This window comes from Uloborus diversus, chromosome 1, assembly GCF_026930045.1.
Source record: "Uloborus diversus isolate 005 chromosome 1, Udiv.v.3.1, whole genome shotgun sequence".
Taxonomy (NCBI): Eukaryota; Metazoa; Arthropoda; class Arachnida; order Araneae; family Uloboridae; genus Uloborus; species Uloborus diversus.
In genome coordinates, this window is record NC_072731.1 from 25,180,892 (window position 1) to 25,197,395 (window position 16,504).

Genomic DNA, 16,504 nt, shown 5'->3' on the forward strand with positions numbered 1-16,504 from the left:
AATTTTCTCTTTCAATTTTGTTAAACTGGCTTTAGTTGCAGTTTTTCTCTTTTTCAAGGCCTTAAGATCCATTGTTAATCACAAATTAATAGAACAAACTCACCTACGCTGATGCATAAAAGCTCTGGCTCCATCGGTCCATAAATAAATGTGATGAATAAGAATAAGAAATGAAGCACAGAATTAAAAAAAAAATGACTTTGTTCAAAGTTCACAAAAAATTGATGAAATTAAAGTTTAATTTGGTTTCTGAAATTTATTACAAAAGTACAAATTTACGAATTGAACAACCACTAGATTGATTTGAAATAAAAATTCAATAACTTATATATACAAATCACTGTAAAAACGATGCAGGACTTTAAACAGAGAGATTATTTACAATTTCTTGTTGAATCTCACCGGCATTTCCATATACTTCATTGGAAACTACACAATTGGTTTCTGGAGAATTCAGTTCTTTGAGGTTTGGCTCACTAACATTGAAATGAACACACATGTTGTGCAACACTGCACATGCATTGACAATGTTAGCTGCCTTGCGTGGTGAGTAGTAAAGAGGTCTTTCTCCAAGAAGGCACCTGTATCCAGATACAAATAAAATTAGGGATTAAGAACTATTAATTGGATATAATTTAAAAGTCTAATGCCAAGCAATCAATTGAGAAAATAGTTTTATGTACATGCAACCATCAATCAAACTAATCCAGAAATGATTCATGTGATTGAAGAATATAAAATCTTTTGAATAATAAAAGAACCATCATTGAAAGTAGATGAAATCCCATCCTCATATATATAATAGCGAATGATCGAGTAACACTCCTGACGTTATCAACAATATAACTCGCTCCACTGCATGATAATTTGATAATGTGTTTTGGTAATGTGTGTCATGCAGGTAAATGCTTTATTGTGACAAGGCTGAACCTGATGCGGTCATTTAACTATTTTACTGGTAAGACTCATTTCAGGGGAATGGAAAAACGAAAAAGTGATCAACAATCTGTTGGGGTTTAGGGTTAATCCACTGGAGTTAGGTTTAAAATTTCAACTATAAAAACATTACTAAACACGCATTTGCTTCTTTACACATAGAAGCAATTTCACCCAGCATATCTTGACGGGCCATTTTCTAGTTTTAAAATATCTATAAACAAATTTTTGATTTATTTGTTTCAATATTAATTCGTGAGCTCATATTGTATCCGAGTTTAAGTAACTCCGAGGCAGACTATGCGCATCGTTTAGTCTCTGAAGTAGTTTTGCACTGTTATTAAATAAAAAAAAAGGAATTTGATGTCATGATTTCAAATTATGTATTCCACAATCACTACGACAGGACCCTACTTATTGGGTTTCTTTTGCCTACAAATGGAGAAGAAATTCGTGCACGTCATATTATGACTGGTGATTTTCTAGATTAGGCAATGCAAGGCATATCCATAGAAAACTGAACTGCTACTTCGTTTTATTGCCTATAAAATTAATTTGCAACTTTAATCCCAATTAGGCGTCTTATTGCTGGTCGATTTGGTGCTTTTTCTTGACCTTGGAGCAGTTTCAGAAATTTTTCGTACCCGCAAAACCATTGGTTCGTTCATGAGGGGTGGGGGGCGAGGAGGGGGTCATTCTTCAGCATGACCCTCCCTATAATGGTTTTCTGTATCCGCCACCGCCTCCCATAAGGACCAATCTTTACCAGAACTGCAGGTGGTCACAGTAGAGAAGTTTCACTACATAGGAAATCTATATTTTTAGTTTAAGATAACCCCAAAGTGTATTACTCATTTATTTATTTATTTTGAAAAAGTAGATAGAACTCCAAGGAAGGAAGGAAGGAAAAAAAATATTATGCAGGAAAAATGAAAGGGGGAATTTTTTTTTTAGAAACTTTTCCTAAGTTGTATATTAGGCACACTGTATGCAAAATTACTGTGTGGTCTCACTTATGAAATTTTTTTAAGCAATTTTAGTCTTTTTAGAAGCACAAAAGTCTGGGGCAATTTGTGCATGACTAGCTATAATGGCAGTTTGCATCTACTACTGTTTTTGGCGTTACAATATGATTATTAATTGACTGATCCTTGTCTCAAATCCGATGGTAGTCTAATAGTCTTGGTTTATTTTTTCTTTCATGTTTGAAGTTGCTCTTATATTTCGCTCTACTTAGTTTTCTTCTCTTTAGGGTGTCACTTTTTCCCATTTTGCATTTTCTCCACAATTTTAAAACTCTTCTGATTTACAATTCTAGTTTCGGGACATTTCATTCATGTATACGTTTGTTGCAACTAGATCATAAAATGCATCTCAAAATATTTTAAACCTTTGTCATGATTCAATAGTCAAATACCGTAGTATAATGCTGCAGCTTGTGGGTCATGTGCTGAGAAATTCTATTCAGGACACTCCTGAATTTCACGGCAATCTGTCAAACTCGAGAAAAATGTTAAAATGTCCACAACAATTTCAAATTTTTGCAATTTTTCAAGCACTAAAATGTAATAATTGTTCTAGGTTCAGCCATTGCTAGAAGAAAAATAACACATAATATGAGGGGAAAAAAATAGTTCACAGAGCCATTTTGCAAAAGTTCTATCGTGACTTTGGTTAAACTAAAAATGCAATAATTTTCCAGTTTAAATTCTTACACATTTGATTTTTATTCATACAAACTAGTGAGTTTTGATCATTTATGTGTTTAAAAGTTTCATCGAAAAGCATTTCTATACAGCAATATTTAGAAACTCTTTCCCTTTGCTTCCCAATCAATTAAGAAAAAAAGGACAATGATATAAGAAACTGCATACTCTCATTACCAATAAATCAACATACTTAAATCTGGATTTCAAGACGTGTATACATTTCTGTATTACACTTAGTCCACATAAGTGCCTTATGTTATATGTTTCCTCTAAATCTGTTTCAGGATCTTGTATTGGTGTCATCAGCCAAGGTTCTAATGGGTAGCTGTTGTCACCTGTAAGAAAAAATACAAATAATAAATTAACTTCAATCCAAAAGGAGTCAGTTCCAAAGAATGCTTAATAAACAATTATTTGAACTATCTGGATGAGTTTTTGATGGATCTTTTTCAAGGACAACTGTTCCATTTTTTTAAAAATTCACACATGGTATTTGTAGCTTTTCACAATTGAAAATAGCAGTATATTATGTATTGATAATTTTTCAGTGCCTTAATATTTGTTTAAGACAGATAATTTTGATAAATTGCACTCTTCATTAAGTAAATCAATCACCTTATGACAGCTAAAAGTTAAGAGACATTGTCTATGATTTTATTAAATTTTAAAAACTTAAACAGAAAACACACACACTAATGGATGATACACCTTCTTTAAAGCTTCTCGTGTTATTTTTGTTTGGTGATATTTTGATAGTTGAAGTTTTAACCTTAACTCCAGTGGATTGACCCTAAGCTCCAGCAGAGAGCGTTCATTGTTGACCACATCTTCGTTTCTTCATTAGCCTAAAATGAGTCTTACCAGTAAAGCAGTTAAGTGAACGGATCCAGTTCAGCTTTGTCAAAATAAAGCATTTCCCTGCATGTCACACATTACCAAAACACATTATCAAATTATCATGCTGTGGAGTGCGTTTCATTTTTGATGATGTCAGAAACGTTACTCAATCAGTGAACTGGCTATTATATATATGAGGATGCATAATGGCAAATATAGTTGGTGTCAGCATTATGGAGGTATGTTATTCCTCTGAGAGAAAAAAAAAATATACACCTCAGCAGGGAAAGCATTTGTTTCTTTAGATGCATTTAGAAATAATCCGTTTCTGATGTGGAAAGTGGAATGCAAATTCAGTTTACTCGATTGGTACTACCTAGCAAAACCAGGTGATACACACAGGACAGGGGTACCCACCTCCCCCTAAGAGCAAGGGTGCACCCCCCTCAATATTGCAAAGACCCCCCAAAAATGAGAAAATATCCCTCAAAACACCCCCTCTAAAAATTTCAATGGTGCAGTATGCGCCAAGACCCCCCTCCCCCCCTAAGTGGGCATCCCTGACATACATCACTCACCACAGGGTGCATACCCCCCGGTAGTTAAAAATCAAGCACTTTCAAGGATTCTGAGACAAAAATCAAGGATGTTGTACAAATAATATTAATAGAACTAAATTTAACACACTACAATACAGAAAGGTGCATTTAAATTACTACTTAATTTATAGTTCTCTATCCCTGTAATGAATTAATTTCATATTAAAAATCTTACATTCAAATATCATAGATTTCATTGGTAAGACACAACATAACAAATATATTTTTCCTTAGTCTCTTTAAATTTTTTCAAATGAAGTAAAACATCATCCCTGGAAAATACAAAGTCCTGAAGCTGTTTGTGTCTTGTTGATGTCAACTGTTGAGATACAGTTATCGTTAAAAACACTCGAAAAAAAGTTATTAAGAACATTAGCAATATCACTATCCTCCTGAATTAAAATTTCGTGCTCATCAACCAGTGGCTCAATATGATTATTTCGAACTTTCCATGAATTAGCGTATGCAAAAAACCTCTTGGGATTCCTGTTTATGTTATCTGCCAGTCTTTGCTCCAACTCTCTTTTCTGAATCTGTACCAAATACTTAAATTTACGCCTTGCTTTACAATATTGGAGCCTATCTGCACTGTGACCATTTCTTTTAAATCTATGAAAAGCGGCTTGCTTGTAATTTAGAGCGTCTCTAGTTTCCCTGGAGAACCTCCCCTTCTTGAAGGAGAAAAAAAAAAAAAAAAAAAAAATTCAAGGCTTTTTAGGTAGCCTATGCACTCTACCACCACATCAAATCATTTTGGTCCATATAATTGGAGCATGAAATTGATTGCTTTCATGGAAATGTCAGTTGGAGATGACTTTTTTCCAAACAAAACATTAAGGGAACTGAGACGAATTAAAAAGCTTTAATAAAATGAGGGAAATCTGATTGGACTATATTCATTTTCTGTTATTTTTAATTTTTATTTTTTTCTCTTTTTATGCTCTACAAAGTTTTTTTTCTGAGATTATTATTTTTTTTTCTTTCTATATGAAATTAGAAACACAATAACCATTTAGTAAATTTAATGAAAATTTGTGAGGTAATTCACAAATTTTTTTGAGTAAATTATCAACCTTAGGGACTTGTTTATATCATCAACAATAGTTTTTCAACATGTAATCCAGTTCAATCTTTTATCATTTCCAACCCAGTTTACAAATTTAGTTTTCATTGTGCACCATTCAAAAAGTAACATAAATATTAATTCATTTTAACTATGCTGGTGTAGAATGGTTAAATGCGGGAGCATGATGGGTTGAACAAAACCAGAAATTTTGGGGAAAAACCGTTTTCCCCCCAAAGAAGTTGATTTTTACTCAGGGAAAAATTTAAAATTTTTATATTTCTGCCCCAAAATAATAAAGTCAGAAGTTCACATTACTTACCTTTCAATGCTTATTTTTGGTTGAAAAGTGTTTATGTTTAGTATCTCACATGAAAACAATAATTGTGATAATGCAAGCTGTGAGATAATTTAACTTGCAACTTTCTTATTAAACCAGTTATCTATACATAGGACAGAGTTTGTTTATCAATAATATTAATCAGTAGAAATGTTTAAGTAAAACTTTTTAAATATATATATTTTTTTATTTAATGGGTGTGTACATATGTACACACGTACAGGGTGATTCAAAAAATGTAGACTTTCTAAAACCTTATAATTGTTGAACTATTTACAATAAAATGATGTGGTTTGCAGGAGTGACTACCTAGTGGGGGGTCATGGCGCAAACTGCACCATTAAAATTTTTGTGGGCAGGGGGGGGGGGGTTGAGGGACATTTTTTACCTTTGGGGGGAGGGGAGCTCTTGCTTTGGGGGGATTGTCATTGTAATATTTAGGGAGGGGGGCATCCTTGTTCTTATGAGGGTGGGTACCCCTTTGGTTTGCACATAAATTCTCAGAAGCATAGGAGTTTTTTGTTCAGAATGAAACAAATTATCTTGTACAAAGTTACATTTTTGAACAAAAGGTGACACCGGTGTTCAACTAATGGAATAATGTTAAATATAGCTCATTTTGATCAATGATAGTGCTTCCATATAACAACCTGCGACAAAAATGGTTTGAAATATGTCACCATGCAGCCTCAAAGAAAAAGGGATATTAATTGAACACCAGTGTCACCTTTTGGTCAAAAATGTAACTCATATAAAATAAAATTTATTTCATTATAAAAAGATCCTCCATGTTTTTGAGCATTTATGGGCAAACCGCATTGTTTTACTGTAAAATTTCAATAATTATAAGGTTTTGAAAAGTGTACTGACTTTTGGATCACCCTGCATATAAATTGATGAAACTGAAAAAAAAAAGCAACTTTCTGTTCAAAATCTTATTATTTACCAAAAAAAAAAGGTTAATTTCTGGGGGGGGGGGGGGGAAGAAAGAAAGAAAGAAAAAAAAAAAAAACCTCACTGAACTATTTACAAAAACCACTTTGTACTCAAAATTATACTTGAATGATAATTTGAATAATTTTTTGTGCCAGTGTTAGAAAGAAGCAGCAGTTAATTACATTTTGTGATCGAGATTTTGATTTGACGTCCAGATTTTCAAAACTAGGTGGTAAATTTAAGGCCTAAATCAACACTTAACTTTGATGCCTAAAAAAATAAGGACTCAAATTCGGGACCTCTGACTGAATATTTTTTTTCTTATTAACTTCCTGAAATGCAGCATTAATTTCCTGAAATGGTTTTCCATAGGTCACCCTATTTTTCTTTCTTCCCTTCTTTTCCAAAATGTTTGGCAAAATATTTTCTTCAGTTAAAAATAACATAATAAAACTCGAAAATGGCAGTAATGCATTTGAAAAGATATGCTATTTTTAAGGATTTATATGCATCTAACGCAAAAGAAGCAAAAATATGCAATGGCATATGCACGTTTGTATATAAACTGGACTCTAATTGTGACCCCCCCCCCAATTAGTTAATGATTTTGATCTTTTTTTGTTTGTTTTTTCCAAGATAAGATTTTACCAATTCCAGTAAGCAGAAATTTTATTTCTCATGGTCTTTTTCTCATTTTTCTTAATTTTTTTTTTTTTTTTGGAATTTTCAAACTAGAATAAAATTTCATACATCCTTGAAGAATTTTCAATAAAACAAAATATGACCACTGTAAAGCACTCTTTAGTTTTCTCCAAGTAGTAACTTGAAACTGAGATATTGGTTTTTTCTGTTGCAATGACAACCTGCACTCCCGAAAATTAATTTGTGTAAGTCACTGGGCTCCATCATGAGGGCTGGATTTAAATTCTAATTTCTAACACTGTCTGGTACTTTGAACAAAGGAAGTACTGGCTAACTTTTTGAATAGGTTAAAAAGTTAAAGCAGAAAAGAAAAAAAAATTGATAAAAAGAAAGATAATATGGACTGCAAATCTGCAAATGTATTCTTAAATATTTAACATTTTTTATATTTTGTAAGGGAATTTAACTATTAAACAACATTTTAATTTGTAAAAAAAAAACAAATTTTTAAAAAAACCAGGGGGGGGGGGAGTTTACTTTTATTGTCTCAAAATTTCTGGAAATTCTGCATCTCTATCTAGCCTTAAAAGTTACACACCGACCTCAAATGAACATCTGCACTTTAACTGGATTTATTTTTTCAGACTAAATAATAGATTTCTTCAACTGCCCCTAAGTAGCAACATATTTCAATCAATTCAATTGAATTTGAACACTTCGATGCTCATGCCCTCCTTTCAGAGATATCATGCCCAAGGGCGCCCCTGTTACAGGTGTTAGAATCGGTGATGTAACCCATGAAGTTTTAGCAGCACTGGAGATGTAAAATTTCCAAAAATTTTGAAGTGGTGGAAAAAAGTTTTTTTTGCCCAGTTTTTTCTAGAAAAATTGATTTTTTAATGAATAAAAATAGTGTTTTTCTTAACAGCTCTGTTTTTCTTGGACCATATAAAGGGTGAGGCATTAAAAAACATAAACAATCCAAACATCTTTTTCGGATGGACAGAAATTCACATAAAGTTTGGTTTATTAGAAAAAAACCAGGGCCTTTTCGTTTTAATAACTGAGAGCTTTCTTGGTCAAACACCAGAAATAAGTCTAATCGTTGTTCAACCAATAATATTGGGTAAGGTGTGTCTAATCATAACAATTACATTTTCTATTTTAGATTGCCTTTGAAACTTGAAATAATAATAGTAATTCTTGATTTTCAAACATGATTGATATTGTTTGAAAGAAAAATAAGTATGATTTTCCTTCCTTGCAATGTAACTTTACTATCTGAAAATGAAAGCTATTGAGTTTTGATTTTTTCCAATCCAGTCTAAGTCCAAATACTGCTATGTGAATTTATAATTATAAAAATTCTGTATTTTTTCAAAACTTTTTATTTAAGTTTAAGTTTTTTTCAATGTTATATAAAAGTTAGTTAAGTTTTGTTCAATGTTCTGTAAAAGTTAAAAATAAAATAGCTTGAAAGTAATAAGAACTAGTATTGTGTTTAAGATCTGTTTGTGATAAAATTGCCAAATACATTTTTTTGTTGTCTAAACAAACTTGGATTTCTGTACGTACAGGGGGAAAACTTTTCAAGTGCCTATAATTGTTAAACTAAAGTAAACAAACTTTCCGTGAGGCTACACTGGATCCTTGAGTACACAATTTTTTAATTTGCACACCCTCTTATATTTTTTCTATTAGGTCAAAAAAATAGTAAAAGAAGTTTCATATAATTTGAACATTGGCAAACCGTGCCGACTTGTGTCTGAAAATGTGAACCAACACTGTGTACTAGACCAAACCAAAAAAAAAAAAATTTTTTTTGGAAGTTTGAAACTTCATGTTGATAAAATGTTGCCTCTATAGCCCGACATGTACCATAAAAATATTCATCCAAATCAAAATATATTTAGATGACCATCAAAAGACCTAAAATTTGCAAATTTTCTTCAAGAAATTGATTTTTTCCCTATATATTTAAAAAAAATGTAAGGTAAATTTTAAGAAGTTATCGAGTTGAAAAATATAAACAGTAGAGTCGATAATTAAAGTTAAATAGCAATTTTTGCTCTCTTGGAATATTTAAGTCTCCCACATGGTCCTCAAACTATAGATTTTTTTAATTTTAAGTGAATTTTTTCATTTTAAATATATTATTTTTTTTATATTTGATTTGCAAATGTTGATTTAAAAATATGTTTGCTAATAATATTTGAACTTGATATTTTATTTAAATGTATATTAGGGTGGAGCTTATTTGCTCTGAAAAAATAAATTTTTAATTTTTGTAGGTCTTACCCTCTTAGTTTGTTCCTTTTGATGAAAAACCACTAAATATGAAGTTTGAATGAAAAATTATGATATTTAGAGGTAGCTCAATGAACTTGAAGTTTATTACATAGAGAAAATTTCGACAAAAAGTGATAGTTACACATTTATTTATATAGCACTTTTAAATCAATTGAGACATGAAAGAAGGTGGTTTCTGGGTTATAAAATGCACCTGGCATTGTTCTGGAAACAAGTTATTGTTTTGAAACAGACCCAGATAAAATCACTTTCCTGCTGTCAGGGTATATTCTGCGGTGTTCCTCGATGACTTGCAGCAGAAACTGAAACTGCGTTTCATCAAATTTTATCAGTCCACTGAACTCCTGAATGAGAGCCACTCCACGTTCAGCATGATCATTCACTACATTTAAAGCTTGAATAATTTTTTGGCTTCCTTGTAGTCATCTCATTTCCCATGATGCTGGAACAACAGAAAGATAATCTACCAGCAGGTTTAATACCTGGAACGGTGACATAGACTTTGCTGTTACAAAATCATCCAAATTTTTGTTCTCAAATGTTTGAAGATCAATCTTCCTCTGTTTAGAATTTTCTTCAGCTGGTTTTTTCACAGCACAGACCATTTTTATCTTGGTAGATGCACTGACATGACTATCAAAAATAGCCAACGAAACTAGTTCCTTTGTTAAATACCATAAATTGTTGGAAAACTTATTTGCAGTTGCTTTCGAGATATTTGTATGAATAGCCGAATATTCAATCAAAGACTCAATTAGTAACAGGTCATTATATGGAGCACTTGCAGCTTCTGGTGTTGATATCCATGCTTTCATGTATACACGTGCAATGAAAATGCGTACAGCTGTTAATCCCTTCTTTTCTTTAGATGTAAGCTTGATTTGCGATCTAAACATCCAGATTTTGAGACTATAAATACATTTTGACATCCAACGGGCGTGATGCATGGCTCCAGGCGACATAAATTTAACACCTCTAACAGGGGCAGTTCCAAGGAAAATAAGCACAAGTTCAACTAATTCTTTATAATCACCTCTTAGTTGGTTATGTGACTCTTCCATGTATTTTTTTGCATAAGCAATTGTATCTTCTTTTATATCCTTTATCAGTTCATCAACTACGTCAATTGAAATTCCTGTTTTGTACTGGTCGGTGTCAATGAAGCTCCAAAATTCCTTGAAATGTTTGAATAATGGAATTTCAGGAGAAGATGTGGCTCCCATGCACACTTGAAACAGTGAACCTATAATCAGTTCCAACACATGATGCCTGCACGCTAAGGACAAAAGTTCCTTTTCAAGTTTTTGTTCTAAAAGAACACATGCACCCGAGTTACTGCCAGTGTTTGAACTGGTTGTGTCAAAACACATAGCACGATTGTTTGATATTCCCCAGCTTTCAATAGCTTTAAATACTGCTGTAGCCTGTACCTCACCTGTCCCAGACGGAATCTTGTGAACTGCAAGTAGCTGGTGAATTCCTTTCCCAGTTACTAGTACAGGCAGGCGATCCACTTTATCTTTTGCAACTAAATCAGGAATTAATTTGCTGTCCCAATGGATAACTAGAGGGACGTTAGGTTGAAACTTAGCCTTTATGTCTGCATATTTCAGAGCTCTTTCCTTCCTTCTTTGACCGCCAATTGAGTCCTTATTTAAAGAAAATTCATTGATATTGAATCCTAAGCCTTTTGCAGTTTCTGCTATGACATAGAAAGCCTTTCGGTCTGACACTTTTGTTCTGTACAAAGCTGCAGCAAGTTGGGGAGTAACTATAGTTTTTCTCCCTCGCTTCCTTTTCTGTCTTTTTGATGCTTGTTCTGTGATATCCATTTTGTTACCTTCTTCCGTTGAGCTTAAGTTGCTATCAGTTTCAGTATCAGTAGATGATTCAAGTTCCACTATAGAATCTTTTAATTCTTGAATTTTCTGTTGCTTATTCGGGCATTTTCTGTTATTCGGGCATTTGCTTTTGTTTCTCGTTCAAGAGCTTTTTTCTCTTTTATATCAAGTTTTTTATCAACTCCTAACATTGATCCACACCTACCTTTCTTCCTTTGTGCTATTAAAAAGTCTTTGTCTTCTTGTAAGACTGCTTTACCAGTTAAAACATCAGCATGAGCAACATCAAAAAGATTTTCTAGTTTAGAGAGAAAAGTTGATTCCTTAGCTTGCTGTGTTGATGAACATCGAGCTTCATTTTTCTTCAAAAGCTGCCACTCTTTATACAACTTTTCAAGCTTCATTTGACAATTTTGGTTGTCTCGCATAGGAATTCTAGCTTTTTACCAAAATTTGGCAATTTCTGTGATGATCAGAGTTGAAGTTTGTCTTACGGTTTTCTTCAATTCAAGATGATAATGCAAAAAATGTCCCAAAGCCGTACGCAAGGATGGCAATTTTCCACCTTTTAATTCTGGAACTGATCCACCAAGAAGATACAAGTCACTTTGAGATCTTGTGGCTTTTGCAGTCATTTTGCTTTCAAAACTGAAGCAAAAATAAAACACTGAAAACAAACTAAGTGCTAAAATAACCAAATGTGTCTTGTACAGCTAAAGATGTCACATCCTAAAACAAAATGGCTAAATCAGAGCTAGCATGGCTTTTAAGTATTTGTGGTCTGCCTAGTTTTGCCATTTAGTAAGTTATATGTGAAGTTAAAATAAGTTCAAGGTATATTTATAAAATAATCAGACCCCGAAGTGGTTTTTTGGGGGAAAAAAGTAGGAAGTAAGGAGTCAAAAATTTAAAAAGTAGGAAAAGTAGGAAAAAATCACTTAAAAAAGTAGGAAAAAATAGGAAGAGATAGGACTGAACACACGTCAAGAGGAAACAGATTTAGCGTAAACTTGATTTCTAATCTTTACTGATATTATAAAGAAAGAGGGCGGATTTTTGTGTTTATATGTTCGAGGTAATCTCCGGAACCACTAAACCTATTTGAAAAATTCTTTCACTACATGAAAGGGGCTTTCTTACTGAGTAACATAGGCTATAATTCGGAAAAATCCGATATATAGTTCTTTTTTTATTCCAATTTAGGTCCAAAATTTCACGTAAATTGCCTACTATTGGCTATTAAAGGGGTGAAAAATTATTTGCACATATTAATATTTTATATCGTTGAAAAGGGTAGAATTTTCCACGTTCTAAGCAATTTGTTTCAATGCTCTAGCTTCATTATGACGGGAGCAATTTGCATTTTAATCTCGAACTTTTTTAGGCTTAGCTGAAATTTTGGCAATACTTTCTTCATTAAATCTGTCAATAAAAAGTAAAGGAATTGTCCCAGAGTTTTCTTTTTGACACCGTTGGAAAAAGCGACATTTTTTACTCCAGAAATATCTCGACCTTAGGTCGAAAAAGTAACCTTCTATCTCCAAAGGAAAAAAAGTTACAAGCCGTTAAAAATAAAGTTTGAATAAATCTAATCTTCATTAAAATTACTGATGTTTTGTTTCGAATTGCCATGGTTACGTCTTTTAGCTTCGCTTCATTTTAATATCTTAAAGGTCCACAAACTTGGCCGCACGGAATTTAAGCAATGGGGAAATGTTTTCGCCAATTCTGCATATTTTACGATCTACATTATGATAATTCCCGCAGACAATGTAGAAATTGCGGGAAGAGTTTGAAAACTAAGAGTCGTGGCAATTTTCCCAATTGTCGTCAAATTTGTGGACGCCAAAGACCAATGGCCAAAGTTCTTCGGCCATGGCCTTGCTAATAGTGGCAGAAGCAAACAAAATGGGGTTGTTTCCTTCAGTCAAAAGAAGTACTTTCAGTCACTGAAATTTTTTTTAACAGAACGGTTCAAACACTTGATAGTTTATCAATTTTTTTAACTTTTCAATTTACAAAGTTTGAACAGAACAACGTCTGTCGGGTCCTCTAGTGTAAAATAAACTAACAGTATTTTTGATTTAAAACTGTTCCAGAAATAAAGTAACAGTACTTTTGAAGTATTAAAGGGATTTAATGAAAGGCCGACTCATAAAAACAAAATGAAAGAAACAAGCTGACAATTTTCAGTATGAAAAATAAACTGCAGGAAACAAAGGTACTAAATACAAAAATAAAATCCAAATAAAAAAACAACTTTCAACAGTACAGTAATAAAAATTTGAAATGTGAAAGAATAAAATGCAATATAGCGATTGCAAAAAATAAAGATAATAATAATAATAATAAAACTCATATTTTGGTGCAATAAAACCATTTTTGTTAAAGATTTGTTTTGTCAAAAACGAAAACATTCCTTCGAGAGCATCCAATTATCATTTGAAAATACTAACACTTTCCACTCCTGTTGTCATTAACTGCGATACAAAAAGAAAAATAAATATTAATTTAATTTTAGTTTAAAATAATCAGCAGCTGACATGCGTTCTTGCATAAATAGGGGCAGATGTTTGAATTTGAAAAACAAAAGGAAAAAGACTGAAAATGCAGAACTAAAATAAATTTGTTCTTAAATATGGGACATAAAATTCATAATAAAATAATTAAACTAAATAAATAATGAAATAGGTAAACTAAAAGGTTTGTATTATGTTACATATTTTTAGCATTCAACAAAATTTTTCTTTCAGGAATGTCATTTAGGGGAGTCAGCGGGATCAATTTCTCCCCTCCCTGGCTTTAGAAAATTAATGCTTAACTATAAAAGTTTGTGTGGTTTTTATTGTTTTCAGACAAAATTTGCATTCAGTATACATACTTCGCTAGCCATCCCAAGGGAAAAGTCAAAATGACGGGCCAGTTTTAATTTTAATCAAGCAATAAAAACGAATATTGTTTTATTGGTTTGATGATTTTTTACCTCCTTCTTCCAAAATTTTTGTCACGGAACAAAAAGTAAAAAATCAATGCATGGTAAACACAAAATTTTTACTCAATCCTCACCATACAACAAAAATATTCTTCTGTAAATTGCTCACGAAATTGAGAGTGGGGGGGGGGGGGAGCAACTCCTCGATATTGATGATATATCAGATTAGAAAATACCCATTAAAAAGAAAAAAAAATACAGTACATATTTGCTTGTGGCTGTAACCCCCCTCCCCCCTCCCAACTTTTAAAAATGTGAAGAAATTAAAACGGAATCTCGCACTTAAATTGATTTCCGATTTTTCTCCAAAAATAGGGAAGGTTTTGCCCATTTAGGTTTTGCCGAGGTTTTTTTTTTTTTTTTTTTTTTTTTTTTTTTTTTGCAAATACACTCTTTGCGAGGAAAGAAACTGAAATTTTATAAATTATTTTTTCATGTTTCCTATTTAGAACGAAGAATAATCATATTCATGTATGAAAAAGGTTAGTTTCTGCGATTATTTTTGAAGTGTTTCGTTTTTGCGAATTTCTGTTACATGTTGCTTTTATTTTGTACTAACATCAAGAAAATATGTACAGTGTACAGGTTTTTCATTTTTTGCTTCCTTACGTTCCTTTTAAGGTTTTACATTGCCTTTCTGTTTAAATAGAGCTCCATTTCTCTTGTAATCATCTATACGAAAAATTGGTGAATAGGAAATTCTGCTTTTCCCGCACTTTTTGAACAGTCGGCCGTTTACTTTAATTAAAGCTTCTAATTGACGGGTAAGTAATATATAATTGCATCAGAATGTGCTGGTATCCATTTCTTTATTGTTTCGTTAAAACAGTAGGAGTGAATTTGGGGCGATAAAAAGAAAAGTCGATCATAAATGCAGCAACGGTAAAAAAGTCACTAACGAAAATTTAACTTTTAAACACGCAGACGCCGCGGCGTTCCTTCCAGAAATTACTGTAGTCAGTCAATGAAAAGTTCAGGATCCGCTTGTTTCTTTTGCTTTTCAAAATTGAAACATGCAGAAAATTATCGGTGCGGCATTGTAAAAATAAGAATCAATGCACAATTAGAAGTGCTATACTGAAGAAAGAAAAAGTAGGAAAAAAAAGGAAAAAGTAGGAAAATAAGGAGCGAGCTCTAAAAAATAGCAAAAAGTATGAAAAATAGGAACTCTTCGGGGTCTGAATGATGGAAAAGTAAGCAACCTTTGCTTTCGAAAAAAAAAAAAGATCCCGCAATGTTAAAAATTTCAGTTGTTGAGCTACCTCTAAATAATCTTTAAATGTGCTAATATTTGGCCTGAATTTTGTTTTCATACAAAGGAACATAATGAGAGGGTAAGAGGTTAATATTTTCATAGTTGAAAAATAAGCTCCACCCTAATGTATATGTAATTTTTTAAAAGGTAAATCGAAAAAAAATCAATTTTTTTGAAGAAAATTATAAATTTTAGGCCTTCTGCTGGACACTAAAAATTTTTTAAAACTTGGATAAATATTTCTGTGGTACATGTGGGGCTATAAGGGCAACGTTGTATTAACATGAAATTTCGAACTTACGAAATTTTTTTCTAATTTGGTGTAGGACACAAGGCTGGTTTACACTTTCAGGAGCAAGTCGGCACAGGTTACCGTTGTTTAAATCATATTCAAGGTTTTACATTTCTTTTGACCTGAAAGGAAAAATATAAGAGGGTATGCAACTTGAAAAAACGGACTTTCGTTTTTTTGGGACTCCCTAATATACGTACTCTCACCTTTAATGGTTCGTTCCCCTAATTGATGTTACTGAGATAATTTTGTGAAAAAAATTTCATTTTTCGAGCAAAAAGTATTCAATGTTTTTTATCTATATGCAAATTATATTATCATATATTGCATATCAAAGTTAGACAGCATTTTAATATACAAGGAGGGGGTGGAGGGAGAAGGAAATACAGTAGAACCCCGATTTAACAATCGTCAAGGGACTGGAAAAAGTTATCGTTAAATCAAGGATATCGGTAAATCAAGGAGCACAGACATTCAATGCGGTCAAATCTGGACCACTGAAATGAATCATTATATAAAGGAAATCATTAAATCGGGTATAGTAAAATCAAAGTTGTACTGTAGTATTAGAATTTAAGTTTGAGAAAATTCTAATTTTATCACTTTTGCTGAAAATTTCAATTAAAACTTCCTGAAAAGTTGATACATTTTTCAATTTTCCTGGACCGGAAATAAACCCTGGTTTTTCTATTTCCGGTTTTTTCGAACTGTGTTCCTCTCTAAGCAGCACTAAACTTATTCAAATCCAACTG

General features: G+C 32.4%; 1 protein-coding gene across 4 annotated transcripts in view; it reads right to left on the reverse strand.

Annotated features, from left to right (window-relative positions):
* Positions 1–231: 231 nt before the first annotated feature.
* The window catches only part of LOC129234492 (putative nuclease HARBI1), a 65,477-nt gene continuing 49,204 nt past the window's right edge, over positions 232–16,504 (reverse strand). For 3 of the 4 annotated variants that reach the window (XM_054868490.1, XM_054868489.1, XM_054868492.1), the window contains exons 5-6: positions 2,836–2,980; positions 232–581 (exon numbers count right to left, since the gene is read on the reverse strand). In XM_054868490.1, the coding sequence (XP_054724465.1) occupies positions 362–581; positions 2,836–2,980 (365 nt within the window). In that variant the 3' untranslated portion in view covers positions 232–361. Of the gene's footprint in view, positions 582–2,835; positions 2,981–15,827; positions 15,875–16,504 lie in introns of those variants that run through there. The other variant, XM_054868491.1, reaches the window with a different exon arrangement.